Below are 27,259 nucleotides of genomic sequence, written 5' to 3' on the forward strand. Positions count from 1 at the left end.
AGGCAGGATTCGAACCTGCGACCGTAGCAGTCCCGCGGTTCCGGACTGAGCGCCTAGAACCGCGAGACCACCGCGGCCAGCTATTAGACTGGTCTTTATATTTAGCAGGTTCTGCAGTTCTTCCTTACTTTAACAGAAGGTGGCATTGTCATCAGAGAATCTTAGATAAATACTATCCTTTCACTCTCAATTTTTATCCCACTATTGAAATTTTATTTTATTTCCGTCATTGCTTCTTCCACATGTAGACTGAACAGTAGGAGGGAAGGACTACATCTTTGTCTTATATCCTTTCTTAATTCGAGCATTTCGTTGTTTACCTTCCATTCGCATTTTCCCCACGTACCTGTTTTTCCCCACACCTTTGACCTCTATTTGTGCTAATCCTGAACAACTTGCACCATTTTACATTTTCTCAGGCTTTTTCTAGGTAGACAAATCCTGAGAACAAGTCTTGATTTTTCTTATGCCTTTCTCCCATTATCAAGCTCTAGGTCAGAAATACCACTCTGGTGCCTTTGCCTTTTCAACAGCCTAACTGGTCGTATTCTAACAGATCCGAAATTTTACTTTCCACTGTTCTGTGCATTATTATCGTCAGCAGCTTGGATGCACGAACTGTTAAGCTGCTTGTGCGATAGTTCTCGCACTTACCTGCGCTTTCTATCTTACGGTTTGTGTGGACGATATTTTCCCAGGAATCCGATGATATTTCTCATTTCTCGTTGATTCTACACACCCACTTCAGTAGTCGTACAGTTGGCATTTTTCCTAATGGTTTTAGAAATTCTTACGCAATATTATTTCTGCCCTTATCCACATCTGATCACAGTTCTTCCAAAGCTCTGTTAGACTCTAATACTAGATCTCCAGTGTCATCCGTAACGACTCCAATTCATCTGTCACACCAGGCTAGTCGTCGTCCTCGTAGAGGTCTTCAGCATACTTTTCCATCAATCCGCTTCCTCGTCTGCGTTTAACATCGGAACTCCCGTTCCACTCTTGCTTTCTTCAGCAAGGGATGCTTTGGCTTATTTATACGCTGAATCAGTCCTTTCGACGACCATTTATTTTCCGATTTCTTCATACCTTCCCTGCAGTCATTTCGCTTTGGCTTCCAGACACTTCCAATTTATTTACGGCACTAGACCTTTCCTCACCCTCTTAGAGGTTTTCAGTGTACTCTTACCAACTACCCTCTCTCTCATCGTATTTAACATCAGAGTTCCTCTTATACTCTTAATGTTGACGTCTTTGCTTTTAATTTCACTGAAGATTGTACCGAATTTTCTCTATGTGCTTGCGCAGTGAACCTGAACATATTCGCCATGGGCTCGGCCACGGTGTGGCCGGCGATGGCGCTGCCACAGCTGATGTCTGCAGACAGCGGACTCCGAACTCGGCCGATAACTGTGGATGAGGCCTCCTGGGTGGCCTCTCTGCTGCTACTCTGCACCATCGTGTTCATTCCCCTGGTTGCGGCTGCCAGCGCTCACGTGGGCCGCAAAATGCTCGGCTACGCCACAGCAACACCGCTGCTCGCCAGTCTGATCATCCAGATGTTCTCGACTTCCATCGAAGCTCTCTATATCGCAAGGTAAGAGTGATAGTCTTGAGAATTATGGAAACCTGCTTAATTTTTTTCCCCTTGATTTAACGCAGCCCACCGTGACTTCTTCTCCTGTGCCAGAGTCTTTCTTCACCTCCTCATTTGCACACAACGTCCTGTATTACGAGGTGCATTCAAGTTCTAAGGCCTCCGATTTTTTTTCTCCGGACTGGAAAGAGATAGAAACATGCGCATTGTTTTAAAATGAGGCCGCGTTCATTGTCAATACGTCCCAGAGATGGCAGCACCGTACGGCAGATGGAATTTTACCGCCAGCGGCGAGAATGAGAACTGTTTTAAATACTTAAAATGGCGACGGTTGCCTTACTTGAACAGCGTGCAATCATTCGTTTTCTGAATTTGCGTGATGTGAAACTAATTGAAATTCATCGACAGTTGAAGGAGACATGTGGTGATGGAGTTATGGATGTGTCGAAAGTGCGTTCGCGGGTGCGACAGTTTAATGAAGGCAGAACATTGTGTGACAACAAACCGAAACAACCTCGGGCTCGCACAAGCCGGTCTGACGACATGATCGAGAAAGTGGAGAGAATTGCTTTGGGGGATCGCCGAATTACTGTTGAAAAGATCGCCTCCAGAGTTGGCATTTCAGTGGGTTCTGTGCACACAATCCTGCATGACGACCTGAAAATGCGAAAAGTGTCATCCAGGTGGGTGCCACGAATGCTGACGTACGACCACATGGCTGCCCGTGTGGCATGTTGCCAAGCAATGTTGACGCGCAACGACCGCATGAATGGGACTTTCTTTTCGTCGGTTGTGACAATGGATGAGACGTGGATGCCATTTTTCAATCAAGAAACAAAGCGCCAGTCAGCTCAATGGAAGCACACAGATTCACCGCCACCAAAAAAATTTCGGGTAACCGCCAGTGCTGAAAAAATGATGGTGTCCATGTTCTGGGACAGCGAGGGCGTAATCCTTACCCACTGCGTTCCAAAGGGCACTACGGTAACAGGTGCATCCTACGAAAATGTTTTGAAGAACAAATTCCTTCCTGCACTGCAACAAAAACGTCCGGGAAGGGCTGCGCGTGTGCTGTTTCACCAAGACAACGCACCCGCACATCGAGCTAACGTTACGCAACAGTTTCTTCGTGATAACAACTTTGAAGTGATTCCTCATGCTCCCTACTCACCTGACCTGGCTCCTAGTGACTTTTGGCTTTTTCCAACAATGAAAGACACTCTCCGTGGCCGCACATTCACCAGCCGTGCTGCTATTGCCTCAGCGATTTTCCAGTGGTCGAAACAGACTCCTAAAGAAGCCTTCGCCGCTGCCATGGAATCAGGGCGTCAGCTTTGTGAAAAATGTGTACGTCTGCAGGGCAATTACGTCGAGAAGTAACGCCAGTTTCATCGATTTCGGGTGAGTAGTTAACTAGAAAAAAAATCGGAGGCCTTAGAACTTGAATGCACCTAGTATTTGTTGGGTATGTTCCAACCTCTGTCTTTCCGTACAACATTTCTCCTCTACGGCTACAATTAGTACGTCACTTCCTCTAGTCACTGTTTTCTGCTAATTCCTTTCCCGCCGGTTCTTTGGAGGTCCTCTTCATTTGCATAAGGAGGCCGCTTTAATCTGAGAAAGAGCAGACAGAGGCAGGTCACATGAGTCTCTGCCCAAGGCCAGTACATTTCCTAGCGAGAAGGCGATAGGCGTCCTCTCTTTTGGCCACGAGAGAGTTTTCCGTCGCAGAACTGTTGTAAGTAGGCTGTTTAGGTTTTTATGTTGGTAACGACACGTAGCGCTCTATATGAAAATCACTGACTGTGCTGTGTGCAATCTGTGGCTGGTTGGCATTGTTGGAATATTTGCTATTGTAGTGTTGGGCAGTTGGCTGTTAACAGCGCGTAGCGTTGTGCAGTTGGAGGTGAGCAACCAGCAGTGGTGGATGTGGGGAGAGAGAAACCAGAGTTTTGAGATGTTAATATGAGCGGACGATCTGAACGTGTGTCCGTCAGGACAAGGAATCTTGCCAAACTGGATGTCACAAATCATGTAATGAATAATGACCTTTTGAACACTGTTAAGGTAAATACATCTTTTGTTCTCTATCAAAATCTTCCATTTGCTAACTATGCCTATCAGTAGTTAGTGCCTTCAGTAGTTAGAATCTTTTATTTAGCTGGCAGTAGTGGCGCTCGCTGTATTGCAGTAGTTCGAGTAACGATGATTTTTGTGAGGTAAGTGATTCATGTAATGTGTAGGCTATTGTTAGTCAGGGCCATGTTTTTGTAGGGATTATTGAAAGTCAGATTGCCTTGCGCTAAAAATATTGTGTGTCAGTTTATTGATGATCAGAATAAGTAAAGATAGAAATGTCTGAGTACGTTCAGTTTTGCACAGCTGTTTGAAAATCAAATAACGTAAGAGGTTTATCAGTACAGTAATTTATAAGTTTTTCTAAGGGGATGTTTCACTGTAAGAGCCTGCACCGTGCCTTCCAAATACAGTGAAGGGCCAAATAAACTGGTACACCTGCCTGATATCGTGTAGGGGCCCCGCAAGCACGCAGAAGTGCCGCAACAAGACGTGGCATGGTCTCGACTAAAGTCTGAAGTAGTGCTGTAGGGAACTGACAACATGAATACAGCAGCGCTGTCCATAAATCCGTAAGAATACGAGAAGGTGGACGTCTCTGTTACAAGGCATCCGAGACATGCCCAATAATGTTCATGTCTGGGGAGTTTGGTGGCCAGCGGAATTGTACTCCTGGAACCACTCTGTTGCAATTCTGGACGTGTGCGGTGTCGCATTGTCGAGCTTGAATTACCAAAGTTCGTTAGAATGCACAATGGACATGAATGGATGCAGATGATGAGAGAGGGTGCTTACATATGGCTCTGAACACTATGTAACTTAACATCTTAGGTCATCAGTCCCCTCGAACTTAGAACTACTTAAACATAACTAACCTAAGGACAGCACACACATCCATGCCCGAGGCAGGATTCGAACCTGCGACCGTAGCAGTCCCGCGGTTCCGAACTGCAGCGCCTAGAACCGCACGGCCACCGCGGCCGGCGGTGCTTACGTACGTGTCACCTGTCAGAGACGATCTAGACGTATCAGGGATCCCATATCACTCCAACTGCACACGCCCCACACTATTACAGAGCCTCCACCAGCTTGAGCAGTCCCCTGACGCAGGGTCTGTGGATTCATGAGGTTGTCTCCATACCCGTACACGTCCATCCGCTCGATATAATTTGAAATGAGACCCGTCCGACCACGCAACATGTTTCCAGTCATCAACAGTCCAGTGTCGGTGTTGAAGGGGCCAGGCGTGGAGTAGTGCTTTGTGTCGTGCAGTCATCAAGGGTGCAAGAGTCGGCCTTCGGCTCCGAAAGCCCATATCGATGATGTATCGTTGAATGGTTCGCACGCTGACACTTGTTGATGGCCCAGCATTGAAATCTGAATCATATTGTGGAAGGGTTCAACGATTCACTTTAACTGTCGTTGGTCTCGTTCTTGCAGGATCTTTTTCCAGCAGCAGCGATGTCGAAGATTTCATGTTTCACCGGATTCCTGATGTTCACAGTACACTCGTGAAATGGTCGTACGGGAAAACCCCACTTCATCGCTACCTCGGAGATGCTGTGTCCCATTGCTCGTCCGCCGACCGTAACACAACTTTCAAACTCAATTATATCTTGATAACCCGCCATTGCAGCAGCAGTAACCGATCTACCAACTGCGCCAGACACTTGTTATCTTATATAGGCGTTGCCGACCACAGCGCAGTATTTAGCCTGTTCACGTATCTCTGTATTTGAATACGCATGCCTATACTAGTTTCTACGAAACTAAAAGCTACTGTTCGTTGGTTTAATTCATCATCACGTACACTCTTTAAGTTCAACACGGAAATAATCTTATTGTAGAAATAGTAAACAGCTATTCAGTTGCAAAATGGATGGTTTATTAAAACTCTTTCACCATTGTTCCGACGTTTATAAAAATGTCTTCTTCAGAAAGAAATATTAACAACTGTGGTTGCCGAGCTACGTTGCAATACAGCTGAAAGGCATCAGTCAATTATAAAATTTCATCTCCTTAATAATTAAGACATGCTTAACATGACGCGTCTTTCGACTATATTTTAAGGTGTGTCTGCCACTAGATGTAATGTAGCTGTCAATATTTCCGTCTGTATAAGACATTCTTTTATACGTTTAAACTATGGTAAAGGGGTATTAATAAACCTTCCGTTTTACAACTAATTGGCTGTTCACTGTTTCTACAAGAAGATTTCATTCTACGGTTAGCTGCTCCAGCCATATACAAAATTTTGAAACTGAAATATTCATCGCGGTTTTTTGTCCGCATTTTGTTACCATCCCAGAACTTAACTGACGCCTGTCTATTTCCAGCATCCTTCTGTAAAAGTACATCTCAAACCCACTTCTCCTCTTCCTCGACTTTAACTATAAAAATCACAGTTCATCCAGTTATGTGGGTGTTGCAAACATGCCGCCTCTTACTAGCCTCTCATAATAAGACGCAATAGACAGGGTAGAAAGTTCTAATTTCTTTTGTGTTCGTATTCATGAAAACTTAAACTTAAAAAAGTGTGCTTAGCAGAGCTGCTACGCCTAGACTCTTTTGCTTCTGCCACAGGAATAGAATTGCAGCTTTGGGGATATTTTGAATATTTTCATTGTTAGACGCCACACAAGATAAAATTCTGGGATACCGCAAAAAAAATCATTGTATAAAAAAAAATTAGAATTATGTGAAGGGGTCCGACGTGTACATCTTTCAGAGATCTCTAACCAGCTGGGAACATTAACTATGGCCTCACAAGACATTTATGCATTTACGAAGTTTTCTATGAACATTCCATCTTTTTGGGAATAACAGGGATATGCACAACAATATTACAACGAGGGTGTGTCAATGAAAAATTTAGTATTTTTTTTAATACTATTTATTGTGCAGTAGTGGTACGAAGCTGGATCACTTTTCGACATAATCTCCCCCACGCTCAATGCAAGTGCTCCAGCGCTGACAAAGTGCATAAATTCCTTTACAAAAAAAGTCTTTTGGTAGTCCGCGCAACTACTCATGCACCGCGTGGCGTACCTCTTCATCACAATGGAACTTCTTTCCTCCCATTGCGTCTTTGAGTGGTCCAGACATATGGGAATCACTTGGGACAAGGTCTGGTGATTATGGTGGATGAGGAAGACACTCAAAATGCAGGTCTGTGATTGTTGGAACTGTTGTACGGGCAGTGAGGGGCCTTGCATTGTCATGTTGCAAAAGGACACTTGCTGACAGCAATCCCCATCGTTTTGATTTGATTGCAGGCCACAGATGATATTTTAGGAGATCTGTGTACGATGCACTCTGGTGACAGTGGTCCATCTAGTGGTCCCAAAAGAGAGTCAGCATAACCTTCCCTGCGGATGGTTCTGTTAGAAATTTCTTTGGTTTTGGTGATGAGGAATGGCGCCATTCCTTGCTCGCTCTCTTCGTTTCCGGTTGGTGGAAGTGAGCCCAGGTTTCGTCCCCAGTAAAGATTCTTGCAAGGAAGCCATCACCTCCTCGTTCAAAGCGCCGAGGAAGTTCTTCACAAGCATCAACACGTCGTTCTTTCATTTCAGGAGTCAGCTGCCGTGGCACCCATCTTGCAGACACTTTGTGAAACTGGAGCACATCATGCACATTGTGGTGTGATGGCCCATGACCAATCTGTAAACATGCTGCAATGTCATTCAGTGTCACTCGGCGGTTTTCCTTCACTATGGCTTCAACTGCTGCAATGTTCTGTCGAGCCACAATTCGTTGTGCCTGACCTGGGCGAGGAGCATCTTCCACTGAAATCACACCATTTGCCAACTTCCTACTCCATTCGTAGGCTTGCTGCTGTGACAAACATGCATCACTGTACTGAACCTTCATTCGTCGATTAATTTCTTTAGTTTTCACACCTTCACTACGCAAAAACCGAATAACAGAGCGCTGTTCTTCCTTGGTGCAAGTCGCAAGTGGGACGGACATCTTTATAAAGATATTGCGACGTTATGTGTGCATCTGCACTGTGTTGCCACCTACAGGTGATTTTGCTCGCTGTTTGTAGCACGCTTACCCACTTACAGGATAACGGCGCGAAATTTCGATTTGTTATTACAAATTTAAGGTTTTCATTTGACTCACCCTCGTACAAAGATCATTATCTTCATTACTCTTTAACGATTCCCGCTTTGGAGCAGAAAGGGTTGAAATACGTAGCTGCAAAACTCTTTGGCAATCTACCCAGGAAAATAAAACGTCTGACAGATAGCAGAAGTATTTTTCGTAGGTATATTTCATAGGTTCACGCCGCACGGAGTAGCCGTGTGGTCTAGGGCGCATTGCGGCGGTTCGCGCGCTTCCCCCTGTCAGAGATTCGAGTCCTCCCTTGGCTATGGGTGTGTGTGTTATCCTTAGCGTAACTTAGATTAAGTAGTAGGTAAGCCTAGGGACCGATGACCTCAGCAGTTCGTTCCCATAGAACTTACCATAAATTTCCAAAATTTCCGTAGGTTCACGATACCAACGCCTATAAAAAGAATAGTTCTTCAATGAAAAATAATCAGTACTTTTTAGAGGATAAACATGTAAACGGCCAGCGTGTAGGCTTCTAAATATTTCTGAAGCTTTTTGCATGTACATATTTTCTGTTCTACGCCGCCTCTGTAGCCGAATGGTTAGCGCAGTCGCCTTCTGTGCAGAAGGACCTGCGTTTTATTATCGATATCTCCTCGGATTTTTGTGAAAAGGAGGTCTGGAACGGGGTCCGCTCAGGCTGTTGCGACCAAAAGAAGGACTGCTTCGATAAAGAAGCTGCTGGATCTACTGGCAATAATGGCAGGGGCGTTAGCGACATACTGATCACATACATGAAATGTATTCCCAGCTGCAAATATGGACGACCATCAGCTGTATAGTGGAACGACGACAATCAAAATTTCTTCCGGATCGTGACGCGATCCCGGATTTCCCGCATATCGCGAGCGGTCGTCTTACCAATAGAATAGCTCCAGCTATACTTCTTTCAACTTTTCCCACAGTTTGTTGGTGGGTGCATTGTCATATGCTTTCTTCTACGTCACTGGTCTCCAGACCAACTTCTGTGCGTTTTTCACACATTAATTTCATTCATTCACTTATTAATTTCATTCATTCAGGGAGTGCAAAATGGCTAAGCAGGGATGGCTAGAGGACAAATGTAAGGATGTAGAGGCGTATATCACTAGGGGTAAGATAGATGCTGCCTACAGTAAATTTAAAGAGACCTTTGGAGAAGAGAGAACCACTTGCATCAAGAGCTCAGAAGGAAACCCATTTCTAAGCAAAGAAGGGAAAGCAGAAAAGTGGAATAAGTACACAGAGGGTCTATACAAGGGCGATGTACTTGAGGACAATATTATGGAAATGGAAGAGGATGTAGATGAAGATGAAATGGGAGATATGATACTGGGTGAAAAGTTTGACAGAGCACTGAAAGACCTAAGTCGAAACAAAGCCCCGGGAGTAGACAACATTCCATTAGAACTACTGATAGCCTTGACAAAACTCTACCATCTGGTGGGCAAGATCTATGAGACAGGCGAAATACCCTCAGACTCCAAGAGGAATATAGTAATTCCAATCCCAAAGAAAGCAATTGTTGACAGGTGTGAAAATTACCGAACTATCAGTTTAATAAGTCACGGCTGCAAAATACTAACACGAATTCTTCACAGACGAATGGAAAAACTGGTAGAAGACGACCACGGGGAAGGTCAGTTTGGATTCCGTAGAAACACTGGAACACGTGAGGCAATACTGACCCTACGACTTATCTTAGAAAATAGATTAAAGAAAGACAAACCTACGTTTCTAACATTTGTAGACTTAGAGAAAGTTTTTGACAACGTTGACTGGAATACTCTCTTTCAAATTCTAAAGGGGGCAGGGATAAAATACAGGGAGTGAAAGACTATTTACAATTTGTACAGAAACCAGATGGCAGTTATAAGAGTCGAGGGGCATGAAAGGGAAGCAGTGATTGGGAAGGGAGTGAGACAGGGTTGTAGCCTCTCCCCGATGTTATTCAATCTGTATATTGAGCAAGCAGTAAAGGAAACAAAAGAAAAATTCGGAGTAGGTATTAAAATCCATGGAGAAGAAATAAAAAATTTGAGGTTCGCCGATGATATTGTAATTCTGTCAGAGACAGCAAAGGACATGCAAGAGCAGTTGAACGGAATGGACAGTGTCTTGAAAGGAGGATATAAGATGAACATCAACAAAAGCAAAACGATGATAATGGAATGTAGTCGAATTAAATCGGATGATGATGAGGGAATTAGATTAGGAAATCAGACGCTTAAAGTAGTAAATGAGTTTTCCTATTTGGGGAGCAAAGTGACTGATGATGGTCGAAGTAGAGAGGATATAAAATGTAGACTGGCAATAGCAAGGCAAGCGTTTCTGAAGAAGAGAAATTTGTTGGCATCGAGTATAGATTTAAGTGTCACGAAGTCCTTTCTGAAAGTATTTGTATGGAGTGTAGCCATGTATGGAAGTGAAACATGGACGATAAATAGTTTAGACAAGAAGAGAATAGAAGCTTTCGAAATGGGGTGCTGCAAAAGAATGCTGAAAATTAGATGGCTAGATCACATAACTAATGAGGAAGTTTTGAATAGAATTGGGGAGAAGAGGAGTTTGTGGCGCAACTTGACCAGAAGAAGGGATCGCTTGGTAGGACATATTCGGGGGCATCAAGGGATCACCAATTTAGTATTGGAGGGCAGCGTGCAGCGTAAATATCGTAGAGGGAGACCAAGAGATGAATAGACTAAACAGATTGAGAAAAATGTAGGTTGCAGTAGGTACTGGAAGATGAAGAAGCTTGCACAGGATAGACTAGCATGGAGAACTGCATCAAACCAGTCTCTGACCTGAAGACCACAACAACAACAATTTCATTCTAAAGTTGTTGTTCATTACCGACCAATCTCGCTTCTGCTTCTAGCCGCTTTTGCCTTGTTTCTTCCCCATCATATATTTAAGTAACTGCGAATACAGTCTTTCAACAAAACGGATAACTGTCAATCCTCTATAAATACTTGGGTCAATCCGTGGCTTTTTCCTATGCACCGGTGTTATGTAATATGTTATCCATTCCAATAGAATATCTTATCCATTTAGTATACTTTCAAACAACTTCCTTAGTATCTCCATCATCTCATCTTAATCATGTCACAGAGCCTCACAGGTTGATGAACTTTTATATGTAACACGTCCTTTTTAACACGTCTATTTATAGTTCTGTATACAGGGTCCTATACTTTGACTGCCATTCACATTCAGCATTCTTTTTTTTTTTTTTTCAATCATCTCAGCTAATCCTAGATCCCACTAAACTTATTTTTCCTCTTCTTATATTCTCCAAACGCTTCTTTTGCCGCTTCATCTATATCCTTTTTTATATGCCCATATTCCTCTTCTATTGTTCTCTCTGCACTCTCCAGTTTTTTTGACAGGCGCTGTTGGTATAAGTACTTAGTACTGTCCTACTTCGGGCTGGTCAGAAAGTTGCGTCGCATTCTGTTCGCCACAGCTTCTGGAAGTACAGGAGAAATATATTTTATATTCCACCAGATGATGGTCACTTCCACAATATGGTCCTCTTTTAACTCTGACATCCTCTATTTTTATATTGGCCTTTTGCCTAAAGATTAGATAATTCGTAACTGATTTCAGCCCTCTCGTATGGTTACACTATTAGAATTTATGTATATCCTTACTAACATTCGTAAATCATATCGCTCTAATAAATCCACCAAACTTTTCACATTCTCATTCCTAAAATCATCCTCAGCTTCTTAAGATACAGAATCCAGTATTTTGTCCTCGGCAGCGAGTGTTCATCAGAGACAAGCGTATAGTCAGGACTGCTCCAGGTAAGTGAGATAGGACGTCTGTTGTTCTCTATACAGGGTGTTACAAAAAGGTACGGCCAAACTTTCAGGAAACATTCCTCATACACAAATAAAAAAAAGATGTTATGTGGACATGTGTCCGGAAACGCTTAATTTCCATGTTAGAGCTCGTTATAGTTTTGTCAGTATGTACTGTACTTCCTCGATTCACCGCCATGATTTCATACGGGATACTCTACCTGTGCTGCTATAACATGTGCCTTTACAAGTACGACACAACATGTGGTTCATGCACGATGGAGCTCCTGTAAATTTCAGTCGAAGTGTTCGTACGCTTCTCAACAACAGATTCGGTGACCGATGGATTGGTAGAGGCGGACGAATTCCATGGCCTCCACGCTCTCCTGACCTCAACCCTCTTGACTTTCATTTATGGGGGCATTTGAAAGCTCTTGTCTACGTAACCCCGGTACCAAATGTAGAGACTCATCGTGCTCGTACTGTCGACGGCTGTGATACAATACGCCATTCTCCAGGGCTGCATCAGCGCATCAGGGATTCAATGCGACGCAGGGTTGATGCATGTATCCTCGCTAACGGAGGACATTTTGAACATTTCCTGTAACAAAGTGTTTGAAGTCACGCTGGTACGTTCTATTGCTGTGTGTTTCCATTCCATGATTAAGCCGGCCGAGCGGTTCTAAGCGCTTCAGTCTGGAACAGCGCGACCGCTATGGTCGCAGGTTCGAATCCTGCCTCGGGCATGGATGTGTGTGATGTCCTTAGGTCAGTTAGGTTTAAGTAGTTCTAAGTCTAGGGGACTGATGACCTAAGATGTTGAGTCCCGTAGTGCTCAGAGCCATTTTTTCCATGATTAATGTGATTTGAAGATGGCTGGCTCTGAGCACTATGGGACTTAACATCTATGGTCATCAGTCCCGGATTTGAAGAGAAGTAATAAAATGAGCTCTAACATGGAAAGTAAGCGTTTCCGGACACATGTCGTCATAACATATTTTCTTTCTTTGTGTGTGAGGAATGTTTAGCCGTACCTTTTTGTAACACCCTGTATACACAAATGATTTGGAGGATAGAGTGGGCAGAAAACTGCGGTTGTTTTCTGATCGTCCTGTGGTGTACGGTAAGATTTCGAAGTTGTGTGACTGTCGGAGGACACCAGTTGGTGTGATGAATGGCAGCTAGTTCCAAATGTGGAAAAATGGAAGTTAGCATGGATAAGTAGGAGAAACAAGCCTGTAAGATTCGGATGCAGCATTAGTAGTGTCCCGCTTGACACAGTCACGTTGTTTAAAATTCTGGGCGTAACACTGCAAAGGGATATGAAATGCAGCGAGGATGTGAGGACTGTGTTAGGGAAGGCGAATGGTCGGCTTCGGTTTACAGGTTTTACTTGTAGGTTGGAGCAAGACGTGTTTCGGAGATGCTTCGGGGAACACAAATGGGAGTCACTGGCGTGAAGCAGATGTTCGAGAAACAGTGTCCAGAAAATTCAGACAACCGGCAGATGTGCAAAACTATAGACGTCGATCAGTTGTAGAATTTTGGGATACGTATTATGTTCGAATGTAATGACTTTTCTGGAGACTACAAATCAAATTTTTAGGAATCAGCATGGGTCTCGATAAAGTCGATGGTGTGAAACCCAGCTCGCGCTATTCGTCCACGAGACTCACAGGGCCATACACACGGGTTCCCAGGTAGATGCCGTGCTTCTTGACTTCAAGGCGTTTGATACAGTTCCCCACAGTCGTTTAATGATCAAAGTAAGAGTATATGGACTATCAGACCTCTTGTGTGATTGGATTGAACAGTTCCTAGATAACAGAACGCAGCATGTCATTCTCAATGGAGAGAAGTTTTACGAAGTAAGAGTGATTTCAGGTGTGCCGCAGGGGAGTGTCGTAGGACCGTTGCTATTCACAATATACATAAATGACCTTGTGGATGACATCGGAAGTTCACTGAGGCTTTTTGCAGGTGGTGCTGTGGTATGTCTAGAGGTTGTAACAATGGAAAATTGTACTGAAATGCAGGAGAATCTGCAACGAATTGACCCATGGTGCAGGGAATGGCAATTGAATCTCAATGTAGACAAGTGTAATGTGCTGCGAATACATAGAAAGAAAGATCGTTTATGATTTAGCTACAATATAGCAGGTCAGCAACTGGAAGCAGTTAATTCCATCAATTATCTGGGAGTAGGCACTAGGAGTGATTTAAAATGGAATGATCATATAAAGTTGATCGTCGGTTAAGCAGATGCCAGACAGATTCGTTCGAAGATCCTAAGGAAATGCAATCCGAAAACAAAGGAAGTAGGTTACAGTACACTTGTTCGCCCACTGCTTGAATATTGCTCACCAGTGTGGGATCCGTACCTCGTAGGGTTGATAGAAGAGATAGAGAAGATCCAGCGGAGAGCAGCGCGCTGCGTTACAGGATCATTTAGTAATCGCGAAAGAGTTACGAGGATGATAGATAAACTCCAGTGGAAGACTCTGCAGGAGAGACGCCCAGTAGCTCGGTACGGGCTTTTGTTGAAGTTTCGGGAACATACCTTCACCGAGGAGTCAAGCAGTATATTGCTCCCTCCTACGTATATCTCGCGAAGAGACCATGAGGATAAAATCAGAGAGATTAGAGCCCACACAGAGGCATACCGACAATCTTTCTTTCCACGAACAATACGAGATGGAACAGAAGGGAGAACCGATAGAGGTACTCAAGGTACCCTCCGCCTCACATCTTCAGGTGGTTTGCGGAGTATGGATGTAGATGTAGATTTGAAGCTGACTGCAGAACGATGCTCCTTCCACTTACATAGATTGGGTGTAACGACCACGAAGATAAAACACGAGAAATTAGGGCTCATACGGAGCATACAGACAGCTGTTTTTCCCTCCTCCACTTGCGACTGAGCAGGAAAGAAAATGACTGGGAGTGGTACAGGATATCCTCTGCCACGCGCCGTACGTCGATTTCGGAACATCTATGCAGATGTAGATGTAGATGTAGATGTCAATAGCTTTACTGTTGCGCTCTTTCCCTACTCTTCTGTTAAAATCTCCTGCCAGTAGCAATTCATGGTCACTTTGAACGGCTTTTATAGGCTCTATCAGCTAATGTTCAAAATCATTTTTACTTTCACGGGTGCACCGTCGGTAGGAGCGAAGACTCCCGTATTCATATTCATAGATCTATCAATTACACTGAGCATTATTAATCTTTCCTTAACTGCTGAGCATTATTAATCTTTCCTTAACTGCTTTTCTCAAGATAAAATATTTAAACCATCGTTAACCTAGAATGATGGTCAGTCCTCAACTCGTCCTTCTGTTTTTGACTACTCCACTAAAACAATGGGCGAAGTCCTGCAAATATTCACAACAATACCTCTCCTCTTTGTTTCGGTAAGCACAGCTTACTGTACTGTCTTATGGTGTTTATTCCAGATGCTGTGTACAAACTAGAAATCAAAATTCCACGAAAACCAGCCGGAAACCCAGTCATATTACCAGATATACTAGCTGGCTATTGGCGAGGAGCTGGCAAGTAATACAATCCCCAAACAGGATTTGCCATCAGGGTTCTCTTTCTCTAAAAAGATTAGTTTCACCAAGTCTCAGAGTTCTTTCTACCCTACAATCAAGAAGATGGGAAATGAATAACTGTGGGTTCCAAAAGAAGCTGAGCTACTTACTTCACCCACCGACTCTTGCGGGACAGGAAACGGAATGGGAGGTCGTTGCAGGACACAGTTCGTAATTCATTAATCGTAATTCACTGAGATTATGTTTAACAAAATCTTTGAGTATTTGCCATATCTCGTTTCAGGAGCGAGGAACTGATTACGGGAGCAACTGAAAAGGGAAACCATTACTAACATAACTGTCTTCAGTTTCTAAGAACCAAAGTGTAATGTCAGCCTTTTTACAAATTTTGTTCGTCGGTAATTAACGTCCTGCTTTCAAGTGCTAAGGACTGTTGGAGCTGCAGTTCAGTGGTAAGTGCGCTACCTCCATGCGTTTGGCGCATGGTACTGGTTGTGGTGGTGGTGAGTTCCTATGGGACCAAACTGCTGCGGTCATCAGTCACTAGGCTTACACACCACTTAATCTAGCTTAAACTAACTTACGCTACGGACAACACACACACCCATGCCCGAGTGAGGACTCGAATCTCCGAAGGGGTGAGCCCCTCGAACCGTGGCAAAGTGCCTGAGAGCGCACGGCTACCCCGTTCGCGCATGAGTAAAAATTGAGATATCTACTGTTTATTTTTCCTATGCCATTCTTCTTGTTGTCGGTGCAAAATTTTCCTACCCCAATAACGCGGCTGACGACTGTTAGTTCTAGAAATGAAATAGTGCACCGTTAGTAGGTTCGGCATGCTAAACTCGTTGTCTCGCTTTTCTGTCGTTCCCTCCAGTGTAATCACTTGTTCACAGATACGAGCGAATGGTAGTCAGCATTGGCGAATTATCTGAGAATGTTCGTTCGCTTTTGACCGCTTCCATTCGTTACAGTGTAAACGATGCTTTACGCTTCGATATGTTCACTTTCGTTTCACTTGAACATCGGTATCTCTCATCATCCCATATACGGTGATCATTTGGAACATCAGCTGTATAGCCCACCACAATTTATGCTTCAAACAGTAAGCAGACCTTTCCCTGTGACACTGAAATATTCACGACCAATCATCTGACCATCGCTATCGCTGTTATTTACTGCCACTTGTGAAATGCGTACAAAAACAATGATCTATTTCGTCTACACTTGGTATCTAAGTGTTACAGTACTACGTGATTTTGGAAGAGCATTTGCGACATGTTCATCAGATGTATAGTATTCCTATCACACGTACAAAATGACACCATTCTCACCTCATCACTGCCTGCCAAAATTACATAGTATGTGCCTAACACAACAGTCGCCCCAAATGTAAACATAAATTAAGCTATTAATGAGACCAGGGTACATACGAGGTCCACTTGTAGGTAATCCAGGTTTATGACGTGTTTGTCGTCACCTTCACTTCCTTCAGCGCAAAGATTTCCGTGTCGCTGAAGTCGGCAGTGCTCTCCTTAAGACGTTCTTGGAATATTTTGATCCACTGTCGTGTTCCTATTCCGTCCATATTCTTTAAAGACAACTCCTTCTGTGGTTACGGTCTCTTGCCACTCTGTATTTCGTTACATTAAGAACAAAGTAAAAACTTTGAATGTATATACATGTAATAAAGCTCCCGGAAACAAAAATTGTCGCCTGGGAGATGAAAGTTAATTGCTATTTCAGACGACAGTACATGGCTTTGGACGAAAGAGAAATGTGGTGCTATTCACACATTCTAGGAAGACGCTCTACCAGATGGATGAATCAATGGAAATCAAATGACATCTATTTTCTTTCTAGATGCTGCCAAGGTTACCTAGTGGGCAACCTGATGTATATGGTAATTCCATTTACAAACCAGAAGTGACTAAGAGGTTCCGACCACGTAAATGTTGTATGTAATCCAGCTTGAAATAATTCTATTTGATAACATGTTACTCCTATGGTTCATTGTTGACGATGGGAAAATGATTTGTAGAGTAGCCTTGAAATTGGTGCAGGCTAATGCCCATTTCGCCTGACAAGTGTGACGTGAACCCAAGGCTGATGCGGCGGGGTGGCAAAAGAATTTGACCATACCAAGGATAGTCCAAAGAAAGTTGATGCAGGTTTTGGTTGATCGATCGCACCTTCATTTGTTCCCACATAGGAGCAGAGACATTCATGTCAAAATTGTAACAGAAATACTATCATGTCATATTAGGATAGGCAGCATGTTCAGACCCTCGTGAGTATTTATAGATATTGAAAATCTGCAGTGACTTTGTAACGAAACAGTGTGGTTCCTGGCTTAGGAGCCCCTCCCACATTCTATATCACGATATCTCTAGGCCAACTGGATGAGTCAGAAACTGTGGGAGACTACAAGGGGCCCTGTTGTATTGGTCAGGAAAGCTGGATGAGCCTACATGATTGCCAGATTTATCCACACCTAGTCAATTACCTACCAATGAGATTAGATTGTGGCCAAGTTCGAGGTTGAGATTTATTTGATAGGATGATTTACATACACAATTACACTGTCAGTTACACTTCTCCCACACAACTTCATGTCGCACTGAATACAGTTAACCACAGAGCAGCTGTTGTATAAGTTATTCATTAGTTGACCCCACATAGGTGACTGGCACATAGTTAAGCAGAGCACATTGTAAATACTCTTTGTTGGTATTTAATACAGTTGAATGGTCTTTAGAGCATTCCTATGAACGTAAGAAAATCTCACTTTATACAGTATAGCCACAGGTTCTTTTATACTTCCTCGAAACTATTTCCAGTGCTTCCTTTCGAATATGCCTCTTGCTGCCTCAGTATTGTTCCCATGCAAGGGAAATAGTAGTTTCGTCTTGACACTCTGACTCTAGAATGCTTCGTCTCTCTTCTATTAAAGTACAGATATGTAATGTCATCCCCCACTTATTTATTGAGTGCTAACATTAAATACTCATACGTTCCATCAAAATTCCCATTACTTCCCCTGTATAGTACTTTTTTCTAACAGTATGTATGTATAAAATCAGTTTAATATTACGAAAGTGGGAGAGTTTGTAAAGCATTCTAACATAAGAGTGTAGGCAACAAATTATAATTGTAGTGTTACAGAGGAATTGTGTGGTAACAGAATCAGGTATTTTCCATGCTGCCAGGCATAATGCAGCCTAGAGTCGTTACTAAAAGTTGTCGTTGGCCTGATTTTCCTAGATAGCTAAGCGCTTCTTAAAAGATGAAATGGAACAGCGCAGTGCAGGTCTAAATATCTTAACAACAGGTTTTTGCAGAGAATAAAATGATATTTTAGACCTGTGGAAAGCGTCTACGTCGAAAAATGGTGGTACTCGCTGACAGTTCTACGTTTTGACAAAAATTCATGATTCTTTTCTACAGGTCAGTTTTTCGAAGCAAGTTTTAACATCATGGTGTAATCATATTAAGATCTGACCTACCTAGGTGTTATTTGTTTCTATTATGTGTTTCTACAGAATGTTTTGCGCTGTGTCTCATTGTAACAAATTTAGATGTCTTGTATCCTCCTTTTGTATCCAGATTTATCCCATACCATCTGTTTTAAGTAATATGTAAGCCTTGCTTACACATCGACAGTGGTTTGTTCTTGTTGAGGTAGCAAGCAGTTTATAGTTTTCCTTGATAGCAAAGTTTTTCGCATTAACTGTATTTGAAGCAGTTATTTCTCTAATAAAGAGTGACCTTAGTCTATTTGAGACATTGTTTGGTTTTTTTTAAGGCCTCAAGACCTGGAGAATATCATCATTTGTGGAAGATGTAACTGTTTATGAAGCTTTTTTTCTTAAGACAGCATGTGCAATGTCCAGTCCACAATACAATATAACCACCCTTTCTTAAGAAGATCCAAGTGAGGTTTATAATCAGGTTTTTTGTATGTTCTCTAATATAATAAACGCCTCAGATCCACCATTTTTCTGCAAGTATGCCAACATGTTAATACTTTCCATTACCATATATAGTGAATGCAGATATCCTTTCTTGTCTTTTGTATCCAGATTTTTTTCATATTTCATGTCAAATTGTATATGCAAATAATTAAAGATTTTGAACAAGAATATTTTATTCTTATTGGTTATCCTGCCAGTTGTAGGCAGCTTTCTTTACCATCAAACAGTGATACAAATACCACACCCAACCAGAGCATCTACTAAGTGATTGCAGGAGCACTTCTGCTTCTTCCTCCTCCAAATGATTACCCAGGTAAACTTTTATAAACGCACACAATGCAAACTGCCAAAGCCACCCCTTATGTGGTCTGTGATGGAGTGGGTTAAAGTGTTAGTTATCTGAAATACTGCTTTATGGTTAGCGATTCTTGCAAAAGTCACTCCATGATCCCCTGACGAATGTGACACCCAGTCTCATTTTCTCATATGTTAATAACTCAGAGTACTGATCAACTCCAGCTGTCAAAGATTTGTATATGCTCTGAAAATCCAAAATTTATGCAAGAACTGGAAATAATTGTAATCACCTAGCCCCTAGTCCTATTTTGTGTATATGCTGGTTTGTCGCCAATGCCCCAAGACCCTACCCTGGACCTAACACTGTTCCAGATGTACCATGGGTAGATACACCTCTGAACCCTACCCAGACCTAATGCTGGTAGATTCACCTTCAGACACTATCCCAGACCTACAGCTGGTGCACCCATCTCCAAACACTATTCTGGCCCAGTGAGGGTGGTTTCACCTCCAAACCAGACCTGAAGTTAGTAGTGATGAATTCACCTCAGCACTCTGCTCCAGACCTATACTGTGGTCTGGGGTCACTGCCACAAACCACCACATACACAAAGTAGTGACCGTGGGGGCACATTTTTCTCATATGCAGACTGCAGTGGGTGGAAGGGGAAATGGCAAGACCCTGCTGTGGCTCATTCAGACACCACAGCCGAGTTGCAACCACACTCCAGATTCGATGTGTGCATGCTGGTTTGCACTCACTGGCTGTCGAATTTCGAGTATGCATGTGACAGCATTGGTGCATAATAAAAACTTCATACCATTCCTTCTCCACAGTGTACTTGCAAGTGTGCATCATGTAACATAGACTTCGAAATGGTTCCTAAACAGCGTGCTAATCTCCAAAGTGTGACTGCCGAAGTGAGCTATAGTGTAAATGTGCTTATGAGTCATTTTGTTCAATAAATCTTGATCTTGAAGATTGTAACCAGGTTTTTTGCATACTAAAGACTTATATAATTGCATCCACCCTTCCCAACGGCATCCCCATCGTTTAATTGAAAAAGTGAGCTACATTATACATGTAAAAATAAATAGAATCATTGTAACTGCCAGTATAATTGTGCTCGTAAATCATCCTATCCAATAAATCTCAACTTGAGCACAATCCATCCTCACTAATAGATGAATTGACTAGGTCTCGATAAATCTGGGAACCATTATGTAAACTTAAATCTCTATCCACTGTTCAATAGGTCGATAAGTAAGTATTCACTTTTCTGTTGAGAAGCGATTTATTGGCGTGTTTCGAGTTCTGACAATCATCAGAAATATCTACCAAAGAAGAATACAACGCCATAACCATAAATGTAATTAGCAACAGCACATATACTAAGTTTTACGAAAGATGTTACGTATAGCACATGAGCAGACACACTAAAAATGAGAATCAAGTCTTCATACAGAGTATGGAGGCATTATAACGCCTATCAGTATCAGAAATTAACTGACAGCAGAATGGCATGACAAAGCTTAACCGATATCAGTTGCTGCCAGGTACCATGAATGCATAGCAGTGTCGATGTACTGTGTTCATAGAATTATTTGAACCACCTCTATTAAAAATGTAAATAATAAAAGGAAAAAATTCAAGAGTAAAGCATGAAATATTGTAAAACAAAGAGTATATACAACAGTGCATACAGAGTACAGGATTCAATAAACAAAATGTAGCTGACAGGAACAACTACCACGTGGCGAGACTGAGTTAAAAATGACGTTATGTGCGTCACATTAGTAGTAAATGGTAAAATACAAATAACTCCCAATTCATTATTCATACAAAAACCAAAATATAAAGTAAAATAGTGAGTGACAATATATAACCACAAAGCATTGCAGTAAATAGGCACATTTAGGATGAGGAGAGGTATGTTTGTTGCATAGGTGGTGCCACTTTGACAAAGCATTAAGAGTGTGAGCTATTTTATAATAATCATTGGCTCAAACGTCTGTGTGTGTGTTTTCATAATTATTTCCTTATATCGTTACTATACAAAGCACAAATATGGTACAATGTATAAAATATTCGAAAAATGTTGACAATGTCAACTGTATGCAATATTGTATATACTCCTCTTTTTCTAAGTTCATACACAGATTCTTTTCCTTTCATTATTTATGTTTTTAATATAAGGTTTTTCGGCTATTTCTGTTGGTACATTACAGTGATACAGTCCTTATGCACCCACAGCACCTGGTGGCAAATGAAATCAGTGAAGCTATGTAAGGCTGTCCTCCTATCAGTTAAGTTCTGGTTACGATTTGTGATATACATGACTACATTCTCTATATGAAGATTTTGTTCTTATTTTTGGTGTGTCTCCTCCTGTACTTCATGCAACAACTCTTGATAAATTTTATACAAGTGATGTGTTGGTCATTACATTACTGGTTATGGCTTTGCATTGTTATTTGACAAGAGTTCTGACGATGGGCAGAGCCCAAAATGTGTCAATAAATCACTTCTGAAAAGCAAAGGGAATATTTCTGTTAGCAACAGTGTTTAAATGTGTTCTGCACTGCCCGCATCTCGTGGTCGTGCGGTAGCGTTCTCGCTTCCCACGCCCGGGTTCCCGGGTTCGATTCCCGGCGGGGTCAGGGATTTTCTCTGCCTCGTGATGGCTGGGTGTTGTGTGCTGTCCTTAGGTTAGTTAGGTTTAAGTAGTTCTAAGTTCTAGGGGACTTATGACCACAGCAGTTGAGTCCCATAGTGCTCAGAGCCATTTGAACCATTTGTTCTGCACTTTGTTACTGGGGGACGATAAGAACAACCACAAGGTAAATGGTCTGTAAGTAAACTTTCCAGGCACTCAAGACCTACAAAACATTATAAACTGTGTTCTGTTTTCCTATGTGGAAATTGTTAATGCAGATTCCAACAGAGAAGACGTAAGTATTATACATAAATGTTGTATTAAAGCTGTAGAAACATAATTTTCTGAAACCAGGAAGACGATCTCCACAATGCCATCAGATATAGATATTATCGAATTAGGATTGATTCCTACAATGTTATTCCACAGGCCTTAAAGGAAAAAATGCTGTCTCATACACAGTTAAACTAATCTGTATTAAAGTTATTGGGTATAAAATGCCTGTGGATGACTGCTGTGACATATTGCAATACACAATAGTTTACATTATATTTCAGACGTAGGGGACGTGGACGATAAGTTGACCTTTTGGATACCCTACACTGAAGAGCTAAAGAAACTGGTAAACCTGCCAAATATTGTGTACAGCCCTCCGTAAGCACGCAGAAGTGCCGCAACACGACGTGGCATGGACTCCACTGTAGTAGTGCTGGAGGGAATTGACAACATAAATCCGTAAGAGTACGAGGGGGAGGAGATCTCTTTTGAACAGCACGTTGCAAGGCATCCCGGGTATGCTCAATAATGTTCACGTCTGGGGAGTTTGGTGTTTAAAACCAGAAGAGCTTTCCTGGAGGCATTCTGTAGCAATTTTGGATGAGTATTGTGTTTCAATGTCCTGCTGGAATTGGCCAAGTACGTCGTTCGTCGGAATGCACACTGCACATGAATGAATGCAGGTGATCAAACAGGATGCTTACGTGCGCGTCACCTATCAGAGTCGTATCTATACGTATCAGGGGACACACATACTCTAACTGCACACACCCCACACTCTTACAGAGCCTCCACCAGCTTGAACAGTCCCCTGCTAACATGCAGGGTCCATGGATTCATGAGGTTGTCTCCATACCCGTACACGTCCATGCGCGCTCGATACAATTCGAGACTAAACTGTCCGACCAGGCAACATGTTTTCAGTCATCAACAGTCGAATGTCGATGATGACGGGCCCAGGCGAGACGTAAAACTTTGTGTAGTGCTATCATCAAGGGTACACGAGTGGGCCTTCGTTTCCGAAAGCTCATATCGATGATGTTTCGTTGAATGGTTCGCACGCCGACACTTGTTGATGGCCCAGCATTGAAATCTGCTGCAATTTGCGGAAGGGTTGCACTTCTTTCACGTTGAACGATTCTCTTCAGTCGTCGTTGGACCCGTTCTTGTAGGATCTTTTTCCGGCCGCAGCGATGTCTGAGTTTTGGGGTTTTAAAGGATTCCTGATTTCACGGTACATTCGTGAAATGGTCTTAAGGGAAAATCCCCACTTCATCGCTACCTCGGAGATGCTGTGTTCCTTCGCTCGTGTGCCGACTGTAACACTCACTTAAATCTTGATAACCTGCCATTGTAGCAGCAGTAACCTATCTAACAACTGAGCCAGATACTTGTTGTCTTATATAGGCGTTGCCGGCTGCAGCGCCGTATTCTGCCTGTTTACATATCTCTGTAAGTCAATATGCAAGCCTATATTAGTTTCTTTGGCGTTTCATTGTATATAGCTTACCTTGCGTTTTAGATACACGGTCACAAATCCTACCGTAAAAATAGCAAAATGATGTATCATTATATACAGCCACACGCAGTGAATTGATTGTGCGTGTTACTGTGGACATCTTAGCAGTCTATATATGTTCACGCAGTTGGAATAAGACATTCAGGTAAGTGAAACAACCTCACTGCCCCAATACTAAAATAGAATTCTGACCCACCTCCCTATCCTACAATACAAAGTTGTGGTAGCACTGTAAATGTTTAAATAAAATGTGACACATATCATCTTATAAAATACCCTGATATGTGTCTCCATGACTAAAGAACATAATATTAAGCTGTTAGTTACGTCATGGTGGTACTATGTCGTTTGCATACTACCAGTCGGTTTTTACTTTATATCCCCTGTTCTATTTTTTCTGTTGTGGCATAAATTGGCAAACAACCATTTGTTTGTTAAATCTGCAGAAACTCTAGTTCTATACACAAGTATATAGGGAAAGCTGTTGCTAATGTGCACCCATCTGCTGAAACCTATCTCAATGTTATCCACACATTATAGTGACCACTATATGAGGGTAATTTCCGACATTAACAGTTGATTGACATTTCCTTATTTTTCTTCTTCGGTTGTTCACCTGGGCATCACATCTTAAAAAGATACCAGGCCGATACTTTAATAAATACACGCCACTACATTTCTTCCCTAAGTAAATGTTTTTAAGTGCAGAGTGCGACTAAGTGTACAAAAGACAATTGTATGTTCCATGTCTCGTCGACCCTATTAAATATCCTGATATGTCTGTTTCCGACTGAAGAATGTGGTATTAAGCTGCTATTTGCAACTCCATGGTGGTGCTATATGTTTTATGTATAGGCATTAATAAATATCTACACTTAAGTAAATGTAGTATTGCTAAAGAAATATCCTCCACATTCTATAAAATTATAGCAACAATCTTGATAGAAGCAATCTATTAAGATGTCGAAATTATGAGTTCAAAATCTTTCTCATCTGGACGGCTGGAAATCAATCACTTTGTACGAATTTTCTCTCAAAATAGGTAACAGATTCTTTTAGGATTCCCAATAGTATTCTTGGTTACACGTAAGCTAACAGAACTGCGACAATTTCCTCCTTACATCTCCATTTTACAACAAAATAGTGGCAATCTACTCTGATGAGAGTAAAATCTTCAGGCATTTAGTTGAATACGACACCCATTGCAAATTACAATTGCATAGCTCTATGGGAGTTTTATAAATTTTCCAGGAAATTTAATTTTCAAACAAATTTTGGGCTTGCAGCAGCTCGTAATTGAACGATTCTGACTGTGCACCTGCCAGTCATCAGCAAGCCAGCCATCGAAGACTGACGATTAGTTGCTCCGTTCCGCCCTGTTCAAGTTGACGAACGTACCACACTTCAAGGCGGCAGCGCGCTCGCTGGTGGAACTGCGGAACTCGGATGTCTTGTGCGTGACTGCTCGCCGCGGCCGTTGGCGCACTCTTCGAATAGAACCAGCCGTGTGGATGAGGGTCTTCCACGCATTATTGAACTGGTAGCTGCTATCACAGTTCATTAGGTTTTCCGCCAGGCCTGTTTCCACGGATCCTTCAATAATGGAGTCCGAAAAATATGTAGCTGTGGTTAGAATCACTGTTCCATGATAAACTAAAAACTAAAATTCCTCCCGAACAGGTCATGGAGGCCCAAAGATATCGACCGGCCGCCGTATCATCCTCAGACTACAGGCGTCGCTGGATGCGGATTTAGAGGGGCATGCGGTCAGCACACCGCTCTCCCGGCCGTATGTCAGTTTACGAGACCGGAGCCGCTACTTCTCAATCAAGTAGCTCCTCAGTTTGCCTCACAAGGTCTGAGTGCAGCCCCCTTGCCAACAGCGCTCGGCAGACCGGATGGTCACCCATCCATGTGATAGCCCAGCCCGACAGCGCTTAACTTCGGTGATCTGACGGGAACCGGTGTATTTTCATGGACATTCAATGGGGACGGCAAGGCCGTCTCCATTGAATGTCCATGAAAATACAGTGATCAGCAACAGCGGGCTTCCTTGTTTGCAAAAGGCGAGTGCAACCATTATTTCATAGTGCGTGTGGTGTGCCCTATGTAAGCCATATCACACTCTGGACTCGCATTCGGAAGGACGACGGTTCAATCCCGCGTCCGGCCATCCTGATTTAGGTTTTCCGTGATTTCCCTAAATCGCTCCAGGCAAATGCTGGGATGGTTCCTTTCAAAGGGCACGGCCGACTTCCTTCCGTAATCCGATGAGACCGATGACCTCGCTGTCTGGTCTCTTCCTCCAAAACACCCCAACCCATATCACACTGATACGGTATTTTGTAAATTACGGCCTTCCGTAATAACAGGTCGTCGTTCACCGGTCCCAAAACGTCTGCAGTCTTACACGGTGGACGAAAAATAGCTTCCACTTCAAATTTACAGAAGAATCTTGCTATTTTAAACGAAATGTGCCCACAAAAGTAAGAGAGGCTAAAGATTTTGCCGCGTGTTCTCCTTTTTATCAACTTCCCGATTCTTGATTTTAAGTGACAGTGTCCATTTAATCTGCTGGGTGGAATACCCACTCTTTCTGAGCACTGACTTCAGATTGGCGAGTTCTTTAGGTAAATTATCCAGTTCTGAGACGGTGTGAGCTCTGTGTACGAGTGTTTCAAGCACGCTCATAGACCCATCATTCTTTCGTCTAACCCAGACATCCAAGAAAGGGATAACCGTCTTTTTCTATTTTCACGGTGAACCGAATGTTATTATGAATGGAGTTGAGGTGGAGAAGAAATTCCGTCAGTTTACTTCTCCACGAGGCCACACAATGGAAGTATCGTCCACGTACCTCCAAAACATAGCTGGTTTAAGGACGACTGGTTCAAGCTCTCTCTCCTCGTAATCTTGCATAAAAAGGTTGGCCACCAAGGGAGACAGAGGGCCGCCCATGGCGACGCAGTTAGTCTGTTTAAAATATTCTTGATTGAACATAAAAGAGGATAGAGCATGCTGAAACAAAGCAGCGATGACGGCCTCAAACTTTTTACCAATTAGTGCGGGCCGGCCGAAGTGGCCGTGCGGTTAAAGGCGCTGCAGTCTGGAACCGCAAAACCGCTACGGTCGCAGGTTCGAATCCTGCCTCGGGCATGGATGTTTGTGATGTCCTTAGGTTAGTTAGGTTTAACTAGTTCTAAGTTCTAGGGGACTAATGACCTCAGCAGTTGAGTCCCATAGTGCTCAGAGCCATTTGAACCATTTGAATTAGTACCAATGAATCTGCGAGGGGGACTGTTGTGAACTGGCAGGAGCCAACTCACGGGGTTTGGAGGAAGCCGAAAGGCACGCGTTAAGCTCACGCAGACTGGCGTGAGGTCTGGAACAGTTAAGGGAATTTTTAGT

At 42.8% G+C, this 27,259-nt stretch overlaps 1 protein-coding gene across 1 annotated transcript in view; it reads left to right on the plus strand.

Annotated features, from left to right (window-relative positions):
* Positions 1–1,485: 1,485 nt before the first annotated feature.
* LOC126194953 (facilitated trehalose transporter Tret1-like) overlaps positions 1,486–27,259 on the plus strand; it is a 77,264-nt gene continuing 51,490 nt past the window's right edge. Inside the window, exon 1 of the mRNA XM_049933341.1 lies at positions 1,486–1,597. Coding sequence (XP_049789298.1) covers positions 1,509–1,597 — 89 coding nt within the window. The 5' untranslated portion in view covers positions 1,486–1,508. The remainder of the gene's footprint in view (positions 1,598–27,259) is intronic.

This window comes from Schistocerca nitens, chromosome 7, assembly GCF_023898315.1.
Source record: "Schistocerca nitens isolate TAMUIC-IGC-003100 chromosome 7, iqSchNite1.1, whole genome shotgun sequence".
Classification (NCBI taxonomy): Eukaryota; Metazoa; Arthropoda; class Insecta; order Orthoptera; family Acrididae; genus Schistocerca; species Schistocerca nitens.